The following is a 21016-nucleotide window of genomic DNA, read 5'->3' on the forward strand; positions in this document are numbered from 1 at the left end:
GACTTTTTGGACTCAGAAGCTCCGTGTGGGGCTGAGAATCTGCATGTCTGACAAGCTGCCCCCGTGACGCTGCTGCTGCTGATCCGGGCACCATGTTTTCTTTCCTTTTTTTAACTTTGCTGAGGTAAAACGTACCCAAAATTTTACCCATTTTAAGTGCACAGTTTAATAATTTTTGATAAATGTATCAAGTGTATTAACATCTAAAACTGTATTTAAACCATTTTAAATAGCTTTAGAACATTTCCATCATCCCAATAGGCTCGTCCATGCCCATTTGCAGTCAATCTCATTCCCTTGACCAATTGCAGAAAACCACTAATCTGTTTTGTATCCTATTGTTTCTGGACATTTCATCTAAATAGAATCACACAGTGTGGGCCTTCTGTGCCTGGCTCCTTTCACTTAGCACGTTCGCGAGGTTCCTCCATATTACAGCATGCATCAGTGTATCATTCCTTTTTGCTGCTGAGGGATATTCCATTGTGTGCACGTGGGGCCCACACTTGAGAATCACTGCTCTGGTGCAGCTGTCTGCCGCCCTCCTTCAGGCCCTCACCACCCTCTCTCCGACACAACTCCTTTTCCTACCTCTTCTTTGGGTTGCCCCTCCCACTCCCTTATGCCCCCCGCACAGCTTTCACACATCCAGCTGCCGTTTCTCCAGGTACAAACCTGCTCATGTCGCTTGCTGACTCGACGTTCCTCAGCGTGTGCCTTACGTAATCATCGCCCTGTAAGATGACGCTCTCATTTCTCGCCCTGGCAAACCTTGCTTTCTAGCCCATCCCGCAGCTTCACGTCTCCTACTCCTTGCCTTGAACTTTGTGCTGCAGAAGCGCTTTGTAAATACTCTCCATCTGCAAACATCACGCTGTTTTTCTCCTCCCTGAGCCAGTGGCTCAAGCAGTCGCCTTGGTCTGGAACGTCCCTTTGCCTCCTTTGCCTCACTATCCGCTCATCATTTGAGATTCCCCACAGGAGCTACCTTTCCCTGACGGCCGTCCCTGAATCCCAGGCTGGTTTGGGAGTTCCTACACCCCAACCCCTGCGTCCTTCCCAATTATTTTACTACAACACTGTATTAAAATGGCCTGTTTATTTTTTTGATTTGCCCACCAGACTGTGAGATGCTCAGCACCCAGCCCAGTACCTATACATGATAGGTACTTACGGTGCTTAGTAAATGTTTGTTGAATAAGCACAGGCATGAATGATTGATGGGGAGACGAGGATCCAAGCGCCTCTTCTGCCCCATTTGCTCAAGGCTCTGCTGTCAACTAAAATTCTTAAGCTGTTACCATGCTCAGGTCTTGTAAGGCAATCACTAAGTCTTTCCACATGGGCAAAATAATGCTCTGTAAAGGCAGCAAGTCAAGTGATCCAGAGCTGCTGCTGCTGCTTTTTTTTTTTTTTTGTGTGTGCATTATTTCCTGCTTTGTACTTAGAACTCTTTTGGCACCAGTGGAAGTTTTCTGAGGGCAAAGCAGGGCATGGGGAAAATTATTGCCTATAAACTATAGTTGGTATCAGCAACAGCCGATTTCCCCCTCTGGGATGCAGGGCGTGGGAGAGCCCACTGCACAGAACTGGCTAGCACACATGCAGATAATTCTAGATAATTAGCATACGACCAAGTGTCACCAAGCAGGCAACACGAGTGCCTCTCCTCTGTACCAGCAAGGTGTGAATGCTGGCTCCTGTGCAGGCACGGACCTGTGAGATGGGAGACTGCCCATGGTTGGGTTCAAATAGTTGGTTTCCCTGCCATGGGTGGGGGATAGGAAGGGGTGGGGAAAGAAGGGGGCAAGGGGGGTTCCTTCCCCCACACCCTTCTAGCAGATCAAAGGTAACATGCCTGGAAATAATTTCCCTCTTGGTTTGAGAGGTCTGTGGTTAAAAACAAAACTACCTGTTTATAAAGAAAGAAAAAAAAATGACAGGCACGATAGATAACTGGGGGCACAGAGGGAGGAAAAGGAGAAACAAGGCATGTTTTAATTTAAACTCGAACTCTGTAAAGAGGGTTTTTCATGTATAGCTAACATCTAGTGAACGTTTAAATCTTGTAAAGAGTTCCTGTTTAGAAAGACAATGTTCTATCTCTTTCAGAGCTAAACTGAGGTTTCAGTTTCACATTACTGCCTAAAAATCATATTTATGACTATATTTCAAGAATAAGTGTTTCTGTTTGTGCGTGTTACTCTGACCATGTGCCATGGCTGGGGGGAGACAGAGCTTCAGGTCCGGGGTATCTAATTCTTTACAAAAACATCATCAGCCTCATCATCATCGATACCACTACTACCAAGAGCACCTACTCTCTACTTACTCAACAAGTTTGTAAGATATGCATTATTATACCCATTTTACAGATGAGAAAATTGATAGCAGGTTCAAAAACTTGCTGATGGGCAAATAACTAATACTTTTTACTGTGTTCAGTAAAAGTATAGGGATGTTAACTAATCACATTAAGTATATTCTTTGATTTTTTTTTTTTTACTAAGGATTAAAGGTACAGTCATACATATACTTAGGTTAAGCGGTATTCCCCTCCCCGCCCCCAAACCACCTCCCATTTGCATCTTTCTATGGCTGTCAACTGCCACTACCATTTCCTTGCCTTCCAACCTCAGAAGGGTCAAGATTTTAATAAACATTCTATCACATTATTTGCATAGAACTTGTCTTGAGCCTTTTTTTCTCATTAAGTCACTGTATCTGATTTGTCTCAATTCCTGCTATTTCTTCATCCTTAGGATTTTTTTCTAGAATCTACATCCATTTTATTTTCCCATAGCTACCACATGAATTCTTTTATCTTTAGTTTCTTCATTTATAAAGTGGAAATAATAATAGTAAATGCTCCATTAATACCTGTAAGAAAGGGCTAGTAATGGTATATACCTCAGGATTGTTTTGACAATTAAGGCTACAAGACAATGGCATAAAGTGCTTATCACAGAGTCTGGCAGATATCCACCAGCACGGGAACTAAAGTCTGCATGCTTTTCTGTCCAACAACCAGCCACTGGCCACATGTAGCCATTGAACACGAGATGTGTTCAGCCTGAATTGAGATGTGCTGTAGCTATAAAATACATTTCAGATTTTGAAGACTTAGTATGAAAAACAGAGTGTAAAAAGGTCTCATTAACTTTTAAAATATTTATTACATGTTAAAATGATAATATTTTGGCTCTATTGGGTTAAATAAAATGCCTTATTAAAATTAGTTTCATGTATTTCCTTCTTACTTTTTGAATAGGGCTGCTAAAAAGTTTATAATTAAATATGTGGTTCACATTATATTTCTGTTGGACGGTGCTGGTGCCTGTGGTTTTCAATTGTTACCAGTGACCATGACCTTTCATTGACTCCACAGTGTTAGAGGAGCAATTTTCATGGCCCCTGGGAAGTTTCTGGGTGAAGCCGCTTCTCTAGGACAGACTTTCCTTATGGCAGTGGCCTTGGGCCTCTGTCACAGATCTGCTTCTCAGCCTCTCACCCTGCCCTGGTTAAGCTTCGACAGCGATGGAAAACTGAGCCAGAAGAAATGGACGTCCCCGCACAGTTCAGAGGGCACTCACCCTAGACACTGTGAGGATGTGTTCATTTTCACTCACGAGTTCTCATTTAAACTGTGTTATAAAGGAAGAGAAGGAGGTGAGAAGTGTAGAAAATTCTGGGGAACTCTGAAAACCTCGTTTTAGGTAGTATTCATCAGGAGTTTATGCTGCCCCTACAATAGATATTTTATCATGATAAAGATGTGGATCCACATTTGGAAACTATTTTCTGTGCTCCAGCAGGGCCCCTCCCTCGTCACTGGCTTACCCACAGCTAGCTGGGGGAGTGTGCAGCCCAGACGCTCAGCAATTGGGGAGAGGTCTTTTAACTTGTTTTGCTGTTTTCTTCCTTCTTCACTCACAATTCTTTCCTTCAACCACTGGTAGCACTAGGAAGAAGATTTAAATGTTAATGTCCGGTAAGGGTTTGAGGTCAAAGACTGGTCATTTAATACAATACAAGAACCTCATGGTGAATCCCCGCGTTTCCTTGACTCTGACCGCTGTGTTTCATGGTGAGACGGATGCCTAGGCCTTCATGCAAAGAAACGGTCCCCATGGCTTCGCTCCTTATTTATTGGTTCAAAACAGATTAATTTTAACTAATATTCATCACTCAAATCCATCAACATGCATGAAAGATGTGAAAATCCTGACATATAATCAATTATATCCAGTTTGCTAAGTGGAAGAAATGATGTTTCTTACTGCCATAGCCAATTTGAGAATGTAGCAAAAAAAAAAAAAATCATTTACATTTCCCCAAGGTCTATTATGTTTCCTTTTTCTCAAGAAAGCTGGATGCCAAGCTTTTTGCTCAAAGAAGGCCATTATTTTACATTCTGGTTATAACTATCTTTCTCCCTCTTGCCTTCAATTTACTCCCAGTTTTGTATTCTTATAATGGGGCTTTATTGTTAGCTTTCTCAGCTCCTTCCTAGAAGTAGACATGGTATAACTGACAGGTACCAAGCACATTTAAAAAATTTAAAAGTGGATAAAACTCTCCCAAATGTGTATTACCTTTTCTATAATAAAACTTAAAAAGGTAAGGAAATTCAAAATGGGAAGCTATTCTTTAAAACCTGTGAGAAATGACTGACCCTGATCTGTAGACTATAAAATGAGCCTAATTTCCTAAATACAAGGACAGAAATCTTTTAAAATTTCTCAATGGCCTCCTTTCCAGAAGGTTCTGTTCTTACTGTGAAAGAGGGAACAATAGACTCTTCCATACAAAGCTAGCGCTAAGCAGCAACACCCAAAGGAAAAGAATATTTTTAAAACTCTGTTAGCCTGTTTTAGTGAAAATAATAAAAACCATCCCACTGTGTGGCAACGTGGACTTTCTCCATTACGCGAGTTTGTGACATAATTGTCACCACAGACCTTTCTCTACCTTCCCAAAGACAGTCACCCCCCCAACCCCACGTGATTTGAATAGGCAACTGCCTTTTGTTTTTAAAGTATGTGTTCATCATTCTAAGACAATATTTCCAAAGAAAAGGGGAACCACATTATGTTTTATTATGATTTTTTGGAATGGTTTTGCAGATGTGAAAAAGAGAAAAGGCAAGCAAGCCTCCCCAGTTCTGTTCTCCTAGATTTCCAAGGCGTATGGTCTGGCTCCTTATTTACTTGAGACCTTGCTTAGGGAGATGACCAAAAGTTTTCCCAGCCTAAGCTCTGGGAAACCTCAGCTTCTTCCAGGAGGGAGGGTGGCCTGGAGATGACAGCTGGTGCCAGTGATGATGAGGTAGACAGTTATGACAATGACCGCTGGGACGGGAGCCCAGCGGCCTTCCCTGGCCAGGGGGCTGGGGACGTCAGAGTCCCTGAACCTCCTTTTGCTGTCCTCACTGGGAAAAACAGCAATCCCCACTTTAATTTCAAAGCATCTGTCAGGGGACCAGTATCTCTGAATGTTATTCAAATTAAAAAAAAAAAAAAAGGTTGAAAACCAAAAGCCAAATGCTTTTTGAACAATTGTTTTATATTATAATTAGGAGAGTTCCTAAGGTTTCAATATATACCACACACATAAAGAATGTTTGGTTTCTTTATTAATCTGTGGAACTCCGTTTTTCAAATCTTATGTGCAATGCATTTTTACTTGGGTTACAAGTTATGAAAATATTAATATTTATACCCGCACACATGTGCATGCACACACACATATTGAAAGGCAGACTTCTAAAAGTAACAAATGTCACAATCATTTATTGAGTCCCTCTCTCCCCACCCTCAATACTATCAATCTCATTGTTGCCTTAATCACTGGACAACATAAGCAGGTTAGGATTTTTAAAAAGTAAATGCACTGTATTCACATTTCTTTTCTCATGCCAAAGGAAACAAAAGTTTTTTGGAAATAAATAGCTTTAACTGCCTTACAGGTAGGAAAATGTTAGCATCGGGAGGACATGAGGCTTAATTAAAATATTAATTAATTATGAAAGCAAACCAGTATTTTATGAGCAAGGATTGGCTGGGGGTTTGGTTGTGTGCAATAATAAACTAGGTTGTTGACTGTGAGCAATACTCCGTGAATCAAGATGGCCTAGAGGGTTTGCAGTCAGCTGTCACATTGCCTTGTGAGCCACAGTCATTGGAAAAACTCCCCCTCCCTGCAAAAAGATGGAATTTCCTCTTCCAATTGTATTGTATCACTTACCCCATTGTTACAGTGATTTGATTACATGTTGATCTTTTTTTCTAACTAAGCAGAAGGCAAGGATAGCTTCTTGTTCATCTCAACATCTCCTTCCTGTCCTGACCCAGTGGTTGGCACAGAAGAGGGGGCCCAGCCAATATGTCAGCGAGGGAGACATCTGAGAAACCACAGCGTCACAGATAATAATAGATGTCTTCAACTTTTCAGGTCGAGCACACCCTGTCCTTCATGCAGCCCAACTTTGCTGGCAGTCCTGCGTGGGTCCACAGTGCTTGTGAATTCCACATTGGTTCATAATTCACCCCTTCACTTATCTGCCTCTCAAACAAGTCCCTGAGTCACTCCTTGGGGGTCAAGGTTGTCCCCATTCATCCCTGTACCCTAGCACTCAGCACAGAGCCTGGCATGGACTAGACACTTAGTAAATATTTGTGTACAAAAGAATCAAAAGAGCTTTTCTCCAGATTAGTGAGCTATTACTTTTATACATAAGTCACAAAATTCTCCTAAAGCCTATTTCTTTGCTGTCTTCCAATGCTGTGACCATTATCTGTGTGTCCCCATTTTATAGGTAACGATACTGGAGCGGGGATTGTCTGTGAGACTGGCCCCATAACCTGGGATTGGAGCTCAGGCAGCAGCTATGAAGCTATGGACAGAATCAGTCACACTTCATTTCTGGAACTTGCCTAGAATAATTTAGCATCCAAGATTACTGACTATTTCAATTTAAACATCAAAGTTTTGGGCTCAAAAGAGCAGCGACGTCTTCACTAGTGAGGTTGAATCTCTAGGGGAAATGCTGGAGCGAAAACATTTTCTTCTGATATCAGACCCTAATGGGCAATAGCCCCAGTTTCTGAATTTGAGCACCTGGAATACTTGGACTGCCCTTCTCCCCTCGTTTTGAGTCATCTAGCTTTGCATGTTTCCTAATTTTCTTTGACAGAGGAGTACATATTTTTATGATTTTTCCTATAAGGCATTTTGCTAACAATAGGGAAGAGCTTTCCATAAGTTTTATTGCACTTTTCATTTCTATTTAAACTTTCTACTTAAAAGCTACACACCTGGTCTCTTGATCAGATTTTGTTGATCTTCTGTTATGGCTCATTGCATTCATTTAACAAACGTTTGTTAAGTACCTATTGTCGGCCAGGCTCTGTTATGAGTTACATGAGTAAGTTTCAGTGTCCGTCCTAGAAGTAATCACAGATCATTGTCTGGTAACTTGAGAAGTGTTTTGTAGTTGGGGTGCCCCCCCTCAGTGATTTTCTCAGAAGCCATGTTTGTACTGCCTCCCTGTGGAAAATACCCAACAATAGTGCAAGACATGAGCTGATCACAGTACCTTATCTTTTTGGTCACTATCATTAGTCTAACAGGTTGGCCCATGACCCAGACTTGGCCAGTCTTTTCTGGACTGATGCTGATAAAGATCTCTTTTCTCTTGGGTTACATGGCTTTAAGAATGTAAGCCTGCAAACACCAGCTTTCCCACTCCTGGTCTTCTCTAATGGAGAAGACCCATTTAGTAGTAGAAGAAAATGACACCCCCATGCAGAGAGAAATAGAGGACATGGAAAGTCCTGACAATGTGCAAGTCTGTGGATGGGGGTCGCCATTGAGGCCACCACCACTCGTCCTTCCCAGGGAGTGTCTATGTGTCCCCTTCGTGGATGAAACTAGTTTGAATTGAGTTCTGTTGCTTGCAAACAGAGAATTCTAAGACTCTGGAAGAAGCATTCATAAACTAACAGAAGAAGATGCAAATAACTCATTTTTATAAAGTGAAGCGGCTTCACGAAGATGAAGAAAGCCGAGCTTTTCGTCTTTAGAAATGAGGAGAGCTTTCACAGTAGGATGAAAAGGGAATTTCTGGGAGGGGGAAAAAAAACTACAGTATGTTTGGGTGGAAAACAAAGTACCGTATTTCCCCATGAATAAGATGCACCCTTTTTCTAAAAATTTGGGGTCTAAAAACTGAGTGCATCATATACAGTGGTTGCTGATTTTTTAACTTGCATTTCCTGCTTTTTTTGCGCTTGTCTTTGCTCTCATTGTTTCACGCTTGTTACCAGTATATTAGGTTATATTTTGCCACGTTCTGCCCAGAAATGGCTCAGAAAAGATTTTCATACAGTGCTGAATTCAAGTTAAAAGTGATCCAGTTTGCAAAAGTGAATGGAAATCGTGCTGCTGAACGTTAGTTTGGTCCTCTTCCATTTGACAGTGATGAGGAGTTGTATGAATTTTATGATGAGTAAAACTTGAGTTCAATAACTTTATGTAATACATTGTTTTCAAATTTCGGGCCCCAAAATTAAGGTGCGTCTTATACATGGGAGCTTCTTATGCATGGGGAAATACGGTAATATGATACTGGGAGAGACAAGAATGGAAAAATGGGCCCAACTTAGATCCCAGGGGGATTTCCTTGAGTGCTTTTCTGTGGGGCTTGGGTTTTGTCCTATAAACAATGAGTGGGAAGTCATTAAAGGATTTTAAGCAGGGTTATGATATGGTCAGATTAATCTTCTAGAAAGATAAGTTGGTCACGGTGGTGGCTTGTTCGGAAAAGGGAAAAAAAGAGAGTCCAGGCGGGATGTCACTGCAGCAAACCAGGAAAGAAACGACGGTCTGCACAAGGGCTCTGCAGGGGATGGGCCACAGAGGGTCAAGGTGTGGCCTGGGGGAGTGGCTGCCCCATTGGACAAGAGTGAGGGAGGAGAGGAGGCACCCTGAGAAAATGCCTTGGCTTCTGAATGGGATGACCAGGTGGATGGGTGGAGGCTCTGTTCACCAGGAGGGAAGGGCAGGCTCTGGGGAGTGGGGCTAGATTTCATGGGAGAGCCCATGAGACAGCCACCCGGAGATATCTAATAGACGCGAAGAAGTAGTGGTGTTTGGCTCAGCAGTGAAGTCAGAGCTGATGACACTGACTTAGAAGTCATTGTTACAGTGGTGGGCCAGATGCAGCCTCCCAGAAAACCCCCTGGGCAGTATTTAAAAGATAGGTATTTTTCACACTGGGTTAATTTATCCTTCAAATACAGTTCAGTATTTACAACAGACACAAAATATTAGCACCTTTATTTCATTGGTATAACTTAGAACAGCCAGTGTGAAACAGCAGTCATTTATTCTATTTTTGGGGGGTGTGGGGGTGGGGGTTAAGGAGATGTGAAAGTTGCCAACTCATTTATCTACTTGCCTGGCTCTCTATGGTAATTTTTTTTTTTTTTAACCATTAGCATTCTCATTCACTCCTAAGGTTGCCCTGATGATTCAGGAAGCCTTTATGATTGGCTGCCTTTCACCTGTTGAGAGCCCTTAATATTGATTGTTAAGGATGTTTCAAAATAGATGGAGCTGACTTTATAAAAGTCAAAAATAGAAATATTTTCTAAGTTGCTTTTGGGCTTAGCCACCTTCAAATATTTTGTATCTCCTTTTCTTTTTTTTGTTCTCCTTTTGTTAGTGAATTTGTGAAAGTTTTTTCAGCTATCTGTAAGCTTTTCCCAAACAGTGATGGAGGTTGACCAATCATACACTCCAAATACAGGGTAGCTACTCCTTCCTTCTTTAAAAAAACTGGATTTGAGGCAATGATACTGAGAGCCAGGAGACCTGGGTTCTAATAGCAACTTTATTATGCGTTTATGCTCTTTGATTGGTATCTAACCTCTCTGTGCTCAGTTTCCACATCTGGAAAAGGTCTACCCTCATAAGGATAGTCGAAGAACAAATACCCAACATATAGGGAAGTACTGTGAGTTCTTCAGAAAGTCTCTGAAAGAATGTAAAGCAACATGCTTAGCTACAACTGACTAAAAGTCACATGTATCCATGTGTCTTTGTGAGGATAAAAGATGAATAAAAACACTTAGCTCAGTGCTTGGCACATAGTAGGTGCTCAGTAAAATTGCAATTTTCAATGCTTCCCTGCTTCCCTTCCTTCTTCATTCTCTTCTTGCCTTCCTCCTTTTATACCTTCTTCTTAGAAATGCTTTTTAGTTTTTCTTTGCTGACTTATTTAGACTTGATTCAGAACAGTGTTCAGTTTTCAGAAGCAAGACCATATTTAATATTCTAGGATAACTGTATTTGTGATAATGCAAAACTAGAGACAGGACACCTGTCTTTAGCAGGTCACCATGCTTATATTGCATTATTTTAGAGAACAAAGAAGCTAATAGGTTAACTGTTACAGGGAGAAAGGAAAGTGACAGGCCTTGAGAAGGTTCTGATTAGGGAAGCTCATGGTGGTCCCAGCCACAGCGATGAAATGGTGGGTGGTTTGGACTGAACTTGAGCTGACCTCCCGCTAACTTTGTGTGGCTGGAAGCAAGAGGCTTTCAGACTCCTGCTTCCTTTTTGGGGCCTTTGGCTTGTCTGAATTTTGGAAATGCCTATATTGCCTCTCCCTAACATTACAGAGTAATTTGTGAGTCTAACGTTATTACACATTCTCTCAAGGTTATTTTGTTTGTTTTTTTGTTTGTTTTAAACAGACATGCTGTTATTAATAAGGAGAGATGTTTGGAGTACTCTCTGATAATTTCATCATTGAGACTTTCTGAACGGAGGTAATTTTATGTCAGTGATCTTGACTATCTTTATGTTTCAGAAAAGAATTGGAAGCTACAAGACTTCGCAGCCAGAGTTGACCCCTGAGAAGGCCAGCCGTGAGCCCTGGGGACACGCTTGGCTGTGTTCCTGTTTCCCCAGCCCTCCCTCCTGACCCTCCACCCTCACACAGTAAAAAATGTTAACCAACCTCAAACCGCACTCAGCGACAACCAGTTAGCCCCACATGGATTACATTTCTGTGGCTTACATTTTGTTTTGTCAAGAAAAGGAAAATTAGATCCTCTTATATAGAAAAGGGATTTTTATATTTCATCAGTTTCAAAGGAGGAACGAAATGCCTTTTCTAACATAAGAATACGTAACAATGTACTTTGAGCCCCGACATGTCTAACCAGGTCACTGGGCATTTCCCCCAGGCCCCACAGGAGGAGGAGGAGGAGGTTTTGTGCTGGCAGATTATGAAGGGCTGACTGATGCATGGCCAGGGGCAGAGACCTCTGGCAGGCTCAGGGCTCAGGGCTCCCGGGAGCCTGCCAGAGGACACTGCCTGGCCAAGACCATGGCGCTCTGCCTGCACGGGCTCGGCTCTTTTATTCCATTGTCCCTCCCTCTCTCCCATCCCCAGACTCTTTTCTAGAGCTGCAGGAAAATACCTTCAGAGAAGCCCTGGAGCTTTCAGGCACCCCGTTTCCATATTTTCCTGAGATGATTCCGCAGGCCAGTGGAGACCATGTCATTGCCCCAACTCCTGCAGAGGGAGAAAAAGAACTTTAGGAGTTGCTTGTGCAAACTGGGATCAGAAGTGGGGTGGTGTTTAAGCAGGACTTGGCTTGTTATGGAGGAAAGATGGCCAGATAAAAAGACTTTATACCAACACACACCTTTCTATTCAAATTTAGGCATTTGCAAATGGTGCTTCATTTTTATAAACTAATTAAGCATGCACTGTTGGTTACAGGGAACAGGCCATATAAACTAGCCTGAAAATGTGGCTTATTCGTAATTTTCTGATGTCCAATATCTACATTTCTTTTTACACTCAGAGACGAGAGCTTTTACTTGCACAGAAATTCAGCTCTTTATTTGTCCACTCGGTGCCCAAATAGTGCCTGGTACGTAGCAGACACACAATGCCTAGTGCACAGTAAACACACAGTAAATGATAGCAATAATAACAATTATTGTTGTTGAATTTTTTTAAATCCTTTTCCCCCTTTACCCAGCATTTTTCTGCTCATGTGAATCTCTATTTCTTAGAGAACAAGTTATCTCTGGAAACTGTTTTGATATAAGCCTGAAAATGTGGCTGATTTGTGTTTTTCTTGTGTATATAAATTCTTGTGTATATGTTGTGTATGTATTTTTTTCCTTCTCTGAAATCACTGTCTACCTCCACAAACAGTATCTGGCTTGTCAGTCCTTCTTGAATTCCCTGATTCAGTTCTGCCACCGGGTAGGAGATATAGATGTATATATTCATAACTTTTTGGAAAGACAGTCATAATCCACTCAAAGATGCACGCTTTGGCTCTAGCAAGTGCTCTATGAGTTTAATTCATGGTTCCTTTGTTTCATCCTATATGCATTTTTTTTTCAGCAACTACTGAGTACAGCTTATGTGCCAGTCACGATTTGCAGCTCTGCTCTATCTGCCTGCGGACTACACAGAAGCACATTTAATTCTCCTACAGTCTCTGCAACGCAGAGCTCTTACATCTTTCAGTATGTTAATGAGGGACATTTAAGAAAGCATTTCAGTAACTTCTGTTTTCCAGGTCGCTGGTCTTCCTGTTGTTAAAAATAATCAGTAAATTTGACTGTGAAGATTACCTATTTTGTGGTAGAGCTCTGGTAGCTGCACCTCCACTTTCTCTCTCTGGAAAAGATGGTACTCGGCTTGTTCACAGACCGGAGGGATCATATTGAATTGTCTTGCTACAGAATAGGCTTCCTAGGGAGAAAGGAGATTGCAACCGGGTTTACACTGATGAGACATAAGGCTGCCCTGTGATGTGTGTGCATGAGAAGTTTTCATTTTCGTGATATCAGTACAAACCAAGAAACATGTAGGATGCCAAATAATAAGCAAAGTTATGACCATCAATTTCACTCACAGAGATCAATGCCAAATGCAAGAAATCCTTTTTAGTCTTCGGGAGGGTTTGGACTGAGTAAAGCCCAGAGAAAATTAGTCCAAGTGTGAATTATGGACTATTATAAAGAAAATGCAGTTTGACTAGTTTTAGGTTTCTAAAGAAATAAAACTTAGACTAATATCTAAAAGTGATCTGTAATTAGCATGTAATAAACAGTACAGTTATTTAATACAGTGTTTTTAAAGAAAACTGAACTTTGTGTTCATATATTAGCTGAGAAATTCAATTTACCCTCTTGCCACCAAAGAACGTGCTAAAACCCGATTCCTGTTAGAGACGGGCATCCCCCCCCCCCATTGTATTTTGAGCTGATGAGATCTAGCTCCCATATCCATCTCTGTAATGACGGAATTGATCATAGAATTTGAGTGCCATGGTGATTGTAAGGAAAGATTGCAAGAGGTCTTGCAATTTAGACATGGTACCTGAAAAACAATAGAGGCACACCTGGGAGACTGTGGGTTTGTTCCAGACCACCGCAATAAAGTGAGTGTCATAACGCGAGTGACACTAATTTTTGGCTTCCCAGTGCATGTAAAAGTTATATTCACACTATACTGTAGTCTATTCAGTGTGCAATAGCATTATGGCTAAAAGAAGCCAGTGTACATACCTTAATTAGAAAATACTTTATTGGTAAAAAATGCTAACCATCATCTCAGCCTTCAGCAAGAGGTAACCTTTTTGCTGGTCGGGGGTGACATGGAATTACCAAAACGTGACACAGAGACACAAAGTGAGCAAATGCTGTTGGAAAAATGGCACCACTGGACTTGCTTGACGCAGGGTTGCCACAACCCTTCAATTTGTAAAAAAAGATGCAATATCTGTGAAACGCAATAAAGTACAGTGGCATAAAACAAGGTATGCCTGTAATAAGATGTTCGATGGCCATTGAAACACAGAAATGAAATTACCATGATCTCCATAGCACTCCACCGCGAGGTTCCCCAGTACATCGCCATCCCTTGGTTTATCACGTGTGTCATGGCTCGAACAATTTCTACGGAAGGCCAAACAGCATTTCATGAGTTCCTCTGCTTTTCAAAGTTATGTGGTCTTTGTCTTTTTTTTCCCCCTGCCCAAAGCTTAGAAGTTTAATGCAATTATTTATTTGATTAATGTAGTTACTTCACATTGGTGACAACATAATAGTCTCCCATGAAATATTGATGGTTTGGAGGCTAATGGTACTTTGGGGTAAATTGACTTTCCATTTCCATTTAAAGCAATAACACTAAATGATATTAAAAACATAATGACCACCTTAAGTTCTTCCTTTACTTTTATTGCTTCATGGTTCCTGGCCTGATAAAAGAGCACATGATTCACCTCTTTCAGAACTGGGGAGGAGTAAGAGAAAGCATCTATTCTGACTTTGCAGAATGTAAGGTCACTGAGGATAGAAGGCCGGCCTTTGTGTGCTGGATTTGCAGAGCGAGGGTTCACACAGGGCGGCTGTTTAACAGAGATGACTCAACAACAATGTATTTAGCAGAAAGATAAATCTATTAAATGCTGAACAAACAGCTGAAGCCACAGTGGCTTCCAGCCCACAATGGCACTACTTGTCCTTGACCACTTTGAACTCAGCTTTATTTGAAGACACCCATGTAATGAATTTCACCGGGACCTGCTCGTGGCCCCACCCAGTGTGCTCATCAGCCTCTTTTAGCTTGACAAGGAATACCTTCCCCAGAGGGGTGGAGCTGAGCTAATCCTCTTGGCACCAGCCAGATGTGATACAGAACCAAAGAGCACAAGAGAGCCTCAGGTTCAATTGAGTGAAAAGTCACAGTCACAGTTGAGTATCTCCTACCAAGCAGGTTAGCCAAACACCCCATTTTCAACTGGTTGCAGCCTCGATTTCTCTGTGTTCCTCTAATACCTGTGGGCTAACTGTCCCTCAGAAGAATCCAATCCTGGCCTCAAAGTCGAGTTGAGGTAGAAGTGTTCCCATTTTATTTCTCCCAAGCAAGCACTGTCTAAATTGATAGGGGACAGGATTAGAAATGAGACGAAGGGTTAGGGTCTTAGCTTTCTTGCTTTGGCTTATGTAAACCATTTTAAATTGCACTTGGTTGCTTTCTCCTCACTCTTTCTTTGGAATATTGGAATGCTTTTATTCACCATTGTCTACCAGTAGAGGTAGCATTTGGCTTACAAGCAAAGGAAACTAACTCAGCAATGAAAGCCATGAAACTCATTCTCCTTTTAAAAAGCAAATGAGATATACAAAATTATAGGAAACATTTTTCTTTTGTTTTGCAAATGGCAATGATAAACATTTCTGGAAGTTGAAAGCCATTTTTTAAAATTTCTGCCCCAGAAGCATTCTCTCCCTTGGACATCTCCATCGTTACACTAGCTCCCTTTCCATTCACATCCTGATTCATTCATTTGGAGCTGAGGAATTTATTGAATCAACAGTATTTATCAAGTGTCTGCTGGACTGGGTGCTGGGGATATTGTGTGAATCAAACATGTTGGTAAACACTGACGAGGCTAACAGAGAATAAACTGAACCTAAGATACTTCCCTGTGTCTAATCTGTAGTCAAGTCAGGTGAGCACAGAACACTGTGGTGGCTTGGCCACATGGCAGCCACTGAGGCCCTGACAAGAGCGTTAAGGTGGAGTGGAAGTTCTGACTCTTCCTGTACCTTCATTCACTTATGACAGACATGAATTCAAAGCCTAACATTTGCCAGGCACTGCGCAAGTTGCTGAGTTCATCTGAGTAGAACAGATACAAAGCTCCTGGACTCAGGGAGGTTGAGTGAAAAAGATGGGAGATGCAAACAAGTAAGTAGTTATGAAATGTGAAGTGTTAGGAAGTAAATTAATAGGGGGCTGAGATAGGGAATGAAAGGGAATACCTATGTAGTTAGGTCAAGGAAGGTCTCCTTGAGGAGTAATATGTAGGCATGAAAAAATAAAAAGGAGCCAGCCAATGGAAGGACAGGGGAAACATATGCTAAACAGATGGAACAGCATGTGCAAAGGCCCTGAGGCAGAGCTTAGTGAGTTTCAGCAATCAGAAGGAAGCCATTGTGGCTGGAGTCTAGTAAGGAAGGGGGAAGGGTGCAAGATGAAGTTGGCAGAGGGCAAACCATATTTGTCTGTTATTCAGAGTTTAATGGGAAGTCATTAACATTCTTTAGGTAAGGGAAGCACAGCATGTAGTTTACTCTTCAGAAGAACAATTTCTGACTGTGCCATGAAGAATCATAGCAGGGGAACTGGAGGAAACAGGAAGATGTTTAAGAAGGTATTACAGTATTCCAGGCAGGAGATGAGGGTGGCTTGGAATAGGGTGGTGGAATAGAGAAAAGGACGGATCCAAACATATTTTAGAGGTAGAATGTACAAGATCTGCAGATAAACTGAATGTGGCACTTAAGGGAAAGGTAGGAATCAAAGCGATCTCCCAGATACCTGGTCCTTTACAGTGATGAGGGAGATGGGGGGAGGAACAGGGTTTGGGAGGTGGAGGATGAAGGGCTCCTGTTTGCACATGCAAAAAATGGAGATGCCTGTGAGATACTCAAGGGGAGGTGACATGTAGACATAGTTGGATAAGTGACACAGTAAGCAACCTGGGCTTGAGGTGATATACATATTTATTAGTTACCAGTCTATTAATTGTACTTAAATTCATGGAAGTGGATGAGACTATGTAAGGGAAGCCTGCAGAGGGAAAAGGGAAGAGGTCCTAAGAGCCAGCCAGGGGTCGGAGAGAGGACACTGCAGTGTCTGGGTCATCAGCAGCCAGAGAGGCAGGAAACTTTCAGAATCAAGAGCAGAGAATGCTTCGAGAAGGAGCTGTGCCCACACACTGGAACGCCGTGAGCATTCAAGTCAGAAGGGCCCAAAACAGTGTCCACTGGATTTGGCCACAGGACAGGGAGGTCCTTGCAGATCACAAGAAGAGCAGTTTCAGTGTCAGTGGTGTGAGGGGGCAAAGGCCAGGCTGGAGCAGATGGACGAGTGGGCGTGGGAAAAGGCAGGCTTCAGTGACAACCTGGGCAGGCTCTAAAGACTTCCTCTTCCCACGCCCATTCTTCCAAGTTTGGAAGTGAACGGAGCAAAGAAATAGGACAGTAGCCGAAGGGGTATTTAGGGTCAAAGGAGAGTTTTATTTTAGAGATGTAAGATGTAAGAATAAGCCTGTATGCCCTTGGAAGTGACCTAGAAAGAGGAGTTATTGATGATACAGGCTAGGGAGTTGGGGAAGGAAGGAGGGAGAAAGAGACTTGTTAAAGTGAGGTGGAGGAGGGGCAAAGCATCTGTGGGGTGGGAAAGACTTTTATCAAGATGTTGGGACCCAAGAGGTTTGTAGAACTTGTCACAGGAAGACATGGGAGCTCCTGTGTGATGAATTCTATTTTCAATAAATTCTTAGTCAAGTGACTAAGAGGTGGATGTGAGGAAAGAGAAGTGAGGAAAAGGTGAGAACAAATAGTTCTGATGGTGGAATGTCCTACACGAGACACTCCAAGACGCTCCAATGCCCCAGGCACTTTAGTTGCGGGTAATTTCTTGCTCCCTGATTTGTCTGGCCTCTGACCCTGCAGACAAGAGCTTGGTGGAATATGGAAAGAACTCCAGGAGTCCTTTTTTCTTTGTCATAAATATAATCGTTATCTCTGAGAACAACCTATCATGGAAATAGTATTGCAAGAGTTGTAGTCGAGTTTGATTGATCACAGTAGTACAATTTGAAGAAGAATGAAAGGACAACAAAAATTGTAACATGGACCAAATAAACAAAACTAGCTTTCTCTTTTCTTCTCATCTTGCCTTTATTGGATAAAGGCACTTCTCACCAAGTTCTGAGAAAAAGGATGTCTTTAGAACCATATTGACTGGTCATAATATCACAAATGGTCCCTGTCACTGCTCCCCTCCCCCAATTATTTTAAAAATAAAATAGTTAGAAAGGCAAAAGGACCATGGTTCTTATTTTCAGTTTCATTTGTAGTAAAAGCTTTAATTTAGGAGTTCTTATCCTTGGAGGAGGCTGCAGTGCAGAATGCAGGGAGAAATTGTGGGAGAACTGAGAGGCCACGGTTGGAGATTCATGTTACCACAAATTAAATTTTATGCATATTATTCTTTTTTTAATGTCAAAGTAAAATTCCTCAAGTGTTTAGATGTCTAACAGGAAATCTCCATACTAATGCCTGAAGTGGTTTTTTTTTTATATGATTCTATTATTTAAGGACACTAGAGGGCAGCATTGTTAAGAAAAAAAAATTAACCAAGTCTAAATGCTTTCATTTTACTTGTGCATCATAGAAATGCATTTTAAAAGCATCCTAATCAGAGCAGTGATCCTGAGTGGGGAAGGGATGTTAGGAAGATCATTTAGTGCATTGCATTTACCTGACCCTGGGAAAGGCCACGCAGACAAACAAACTGATTAAATCTGGCAACCCAGGAAGAAATGACTTCCCCCCACTTTTCCAAGAAGCCTTAGCACCACTGGTCTCAACCCTGAGTGCACATTAAAACACCCAGGGAACTTTGAAAACTATACTATCCAGGTGCCACCAAAGTTCTATTACATCAGAATCTCTGGGAGTGAGGGCTGGCATCAGTATGTTAAGAATTCATCCTTGGTGATTCCAGGGCAGCCAGGGCTTGGAGCCACTGTGCTTGTCTACACCAGTGCGCCATAAATCTGGGCCTTTGTATTATTTTCGTCTGCTCTCAAATCTCAAAAAGTTTGAGAAGCACTGTCTAAACTATAAGCAAACTTCATTAAATCTTCCCTGTGCACTCCTTTAGAGGTTGAAATATCAGTCCTATTCTTTCACCCACAGGCCACAAGCAGCTCTCTCTCTCTTGTTCCCTGTATGTATCCTTAGCGCGTAACTGGCCCTCTCTAAATGCTGCAAATCACTTTTGCTTCTCTGAGTATTCTATTTCCCCATCTGTCAAGTGAGGATAGCATTGATCCTGTAGAACCCTTTCAGAGCTTGACATGACATAATGTGTGTAGACCAATTTGTGAAGCTAAGAGAGTAACACAAAGTGAGTAAGAAGTAAGCAGGATATGGCCCTGGTTATTTCTTCTCAAACAGGCTCAGGTTCTAACATTTTAGTTAAAAAAAGAAAAAAAAAAGACTGACATTTTTCTTTCAATAATATAGGTCATCTATATTTTAAAATATGCATTTTATGCTAAAGGATTTAATAAAACTACTTTGAGTGAAACATATTTAATAAACATGTTTTGTTTTAAATTGGCCCTCATGAAAAAAATGGCTGCTCACATTAAACCATGGTTCATGGGGAATGTTCCCCAGAGCTTTGAAAGTTGTAGGCAAATAGTTATACTGCATGAACAATAAACCACAGGACTAAACATGCAAATGTGCAGAAATTAGTGTTTTGATCACATAAAATGCACTCAAGTTAACCTGGCTATAAAGGCACAAAGTGATAAAAACAAAAGAAACCTTAGAGATACGCCAATGCAGTTTCCTCTTACTGGAGAGGAGGAAATACAGGCTAGGAGATCATTGTTTTAGGGCCTAATTAAAAGCTTGAATATTATTAACAATTAAAAATATTTCAAATATGCTTACAAAATGCTGAGTGTGAATATACAAAATAATAATTGTACTATACAGTGGAACTACATGTAATTTTGTTCTATATTTTCCAAGTTTCTGTAAGTGTGCATTATCATACTTCCTTATAATATAAAAAAAGAAGATTCACAAAGGTGCCACTTTAAAACACTAACATGTTATAGGTTAATTCACAAATACTAGGTTTACACAAATGATGCCATTTTTAGAGGTCAAAATGGCTGACTATTGACAGTGTCATTCACGTGGTTCAACCTAATTGCTCTCAGATCTTTTCTGTTTTAAGAGGCGAGCATGGTGACGGCTGGGCACTGGTAGAACAGAGACTTGGTTTCACCAGAGTTGTAAACACTAATAAAAAATAGCTCTAGACCTGGACACCATTTTTATTCCAAACCAGCTGTTTGTTATTTATCTATAGTAACTTGAGTTGTTTGTTTACTTACTGAACTTCAGAAGCTTGTGGTGGTACTGATTTATAATTGTGCCTCTTTGTGGCTTAGAGGTTTCCTGTTGGTTTTTTATTAGTCTTTTATCTTCTTGGCTGAGGAGAGTCCTCCCTGTGTTCAGCTGAGTGTCTGGATATATGCCCTTTCTCACAGGAATGGAAACGCATATCCATACATGGAGTGACGCCAGGTTTAGCCTTTGCTGACTGAGGAAAGTCTGGCTCCATGTGCCTTGCAGAGCACACATTAGGATTTAGGAGACGCTGGTTTATGTCCCATCCTTGTCACTACCTTGGGCACATCCCTCGGCCTTCCTGGGTCTCAGTTTCTTCAACACAAATGAGCAGATTGATATTAATTGAACCCATAGGCAATCTTTATAATAACTGTTCATTTCTCACAGTGTGGAGGCTGGAAAGGCCAAGATGAAGGCACTGGCAGATTTGATGTCTGGCAAGAGCTTTCTTTCTGGTTCATATACAGCTTCTTGATGTGTCCTCACATGGTGGAAGGGGCAAGGGAGCTCTCTGGAGACTCTTTAATAAAGGTACTAATCCCATTTGTGAAGGCTCCACCCCGATGACCTAGTCACTTACCAAAGGCCCCACCTCCTAATAGCATCACATTGGGGGTTAGGTTTCAACGTATGAATTTCTGGAGGACACAAACATTCAGTCTATGGCAATGGCCTAGAAAATTCTCAAAGCAGGTATTACCAGCTGCTCTTGTTGCCATAGAAAACATTCCATGAACACCTGATTTTGAATAACCTAATTTTTTTCCAGTGAATGTACTAGAATGATTTACAAAATGTATGTAGAAATAAATAAGAATATTAACTTGCTGTATATGTTTATTTGATAGAACGAATTTATTTTAATTTTAGAATAGCTAAGTGAAACCCTTCTTATATATCAGAAACAATGATGGTGGAAGGTAATGCTGGTATATGACAATAAAACCTATCAGCA

General features: G+C 41.4%; 1 protein-coding gene across 3 annotated transcripts in view; it reads right to left on the bottom strand.

Annotated features, from left to right (window-relative positions):
• The window catches only part of KCNAB1 (potassium voltage-gated channel subfamily A regulatory beta subunit 1), a 373578-nt gene that overhangs the window by 8209 nt on the left and 344353 nt on the right, over positions 1-21016 (bottom strand). For all 3 annotated transcript variants that reach the window (XM_019627607.1, XM_019627616.1, XM_019627623.1), the window contains exons 9-12: positions 13913-13998; positions 12670-12790; positions 11493-11587; positions 3841-3961 (exon numbers count right to left, since the gene is read on the bottom strand). In XM_019627607.1, the coding sequence (XP_019483152.1) occupies positions 3841-3961; positions 11493-11587; positions 12670-12790; positions 13913-13998 (423 nt within the window). The remainder of the gene's footprint in view (positions 1-3840; positions 3962-11492; positions 11588-12669; positions 12791-13912; positions 13999-21016) is intronic.

This window comes from Hipposideros armiger, unplaced genomic scaffold (assembly GCF_001890085.2).
Source record: "Hipposideros armiger isolate ML-2016 unplaced genomic scaffold, ASM189008v1 scaffold_16, whole genome shotgun sequence".
NCBI classification, from domain to species: Eukaryota; Metazoa; Chordata; class Mammalia; order Chiroptera; family Hipposideridae; genus Hipposideros; species Hipposideros armiger.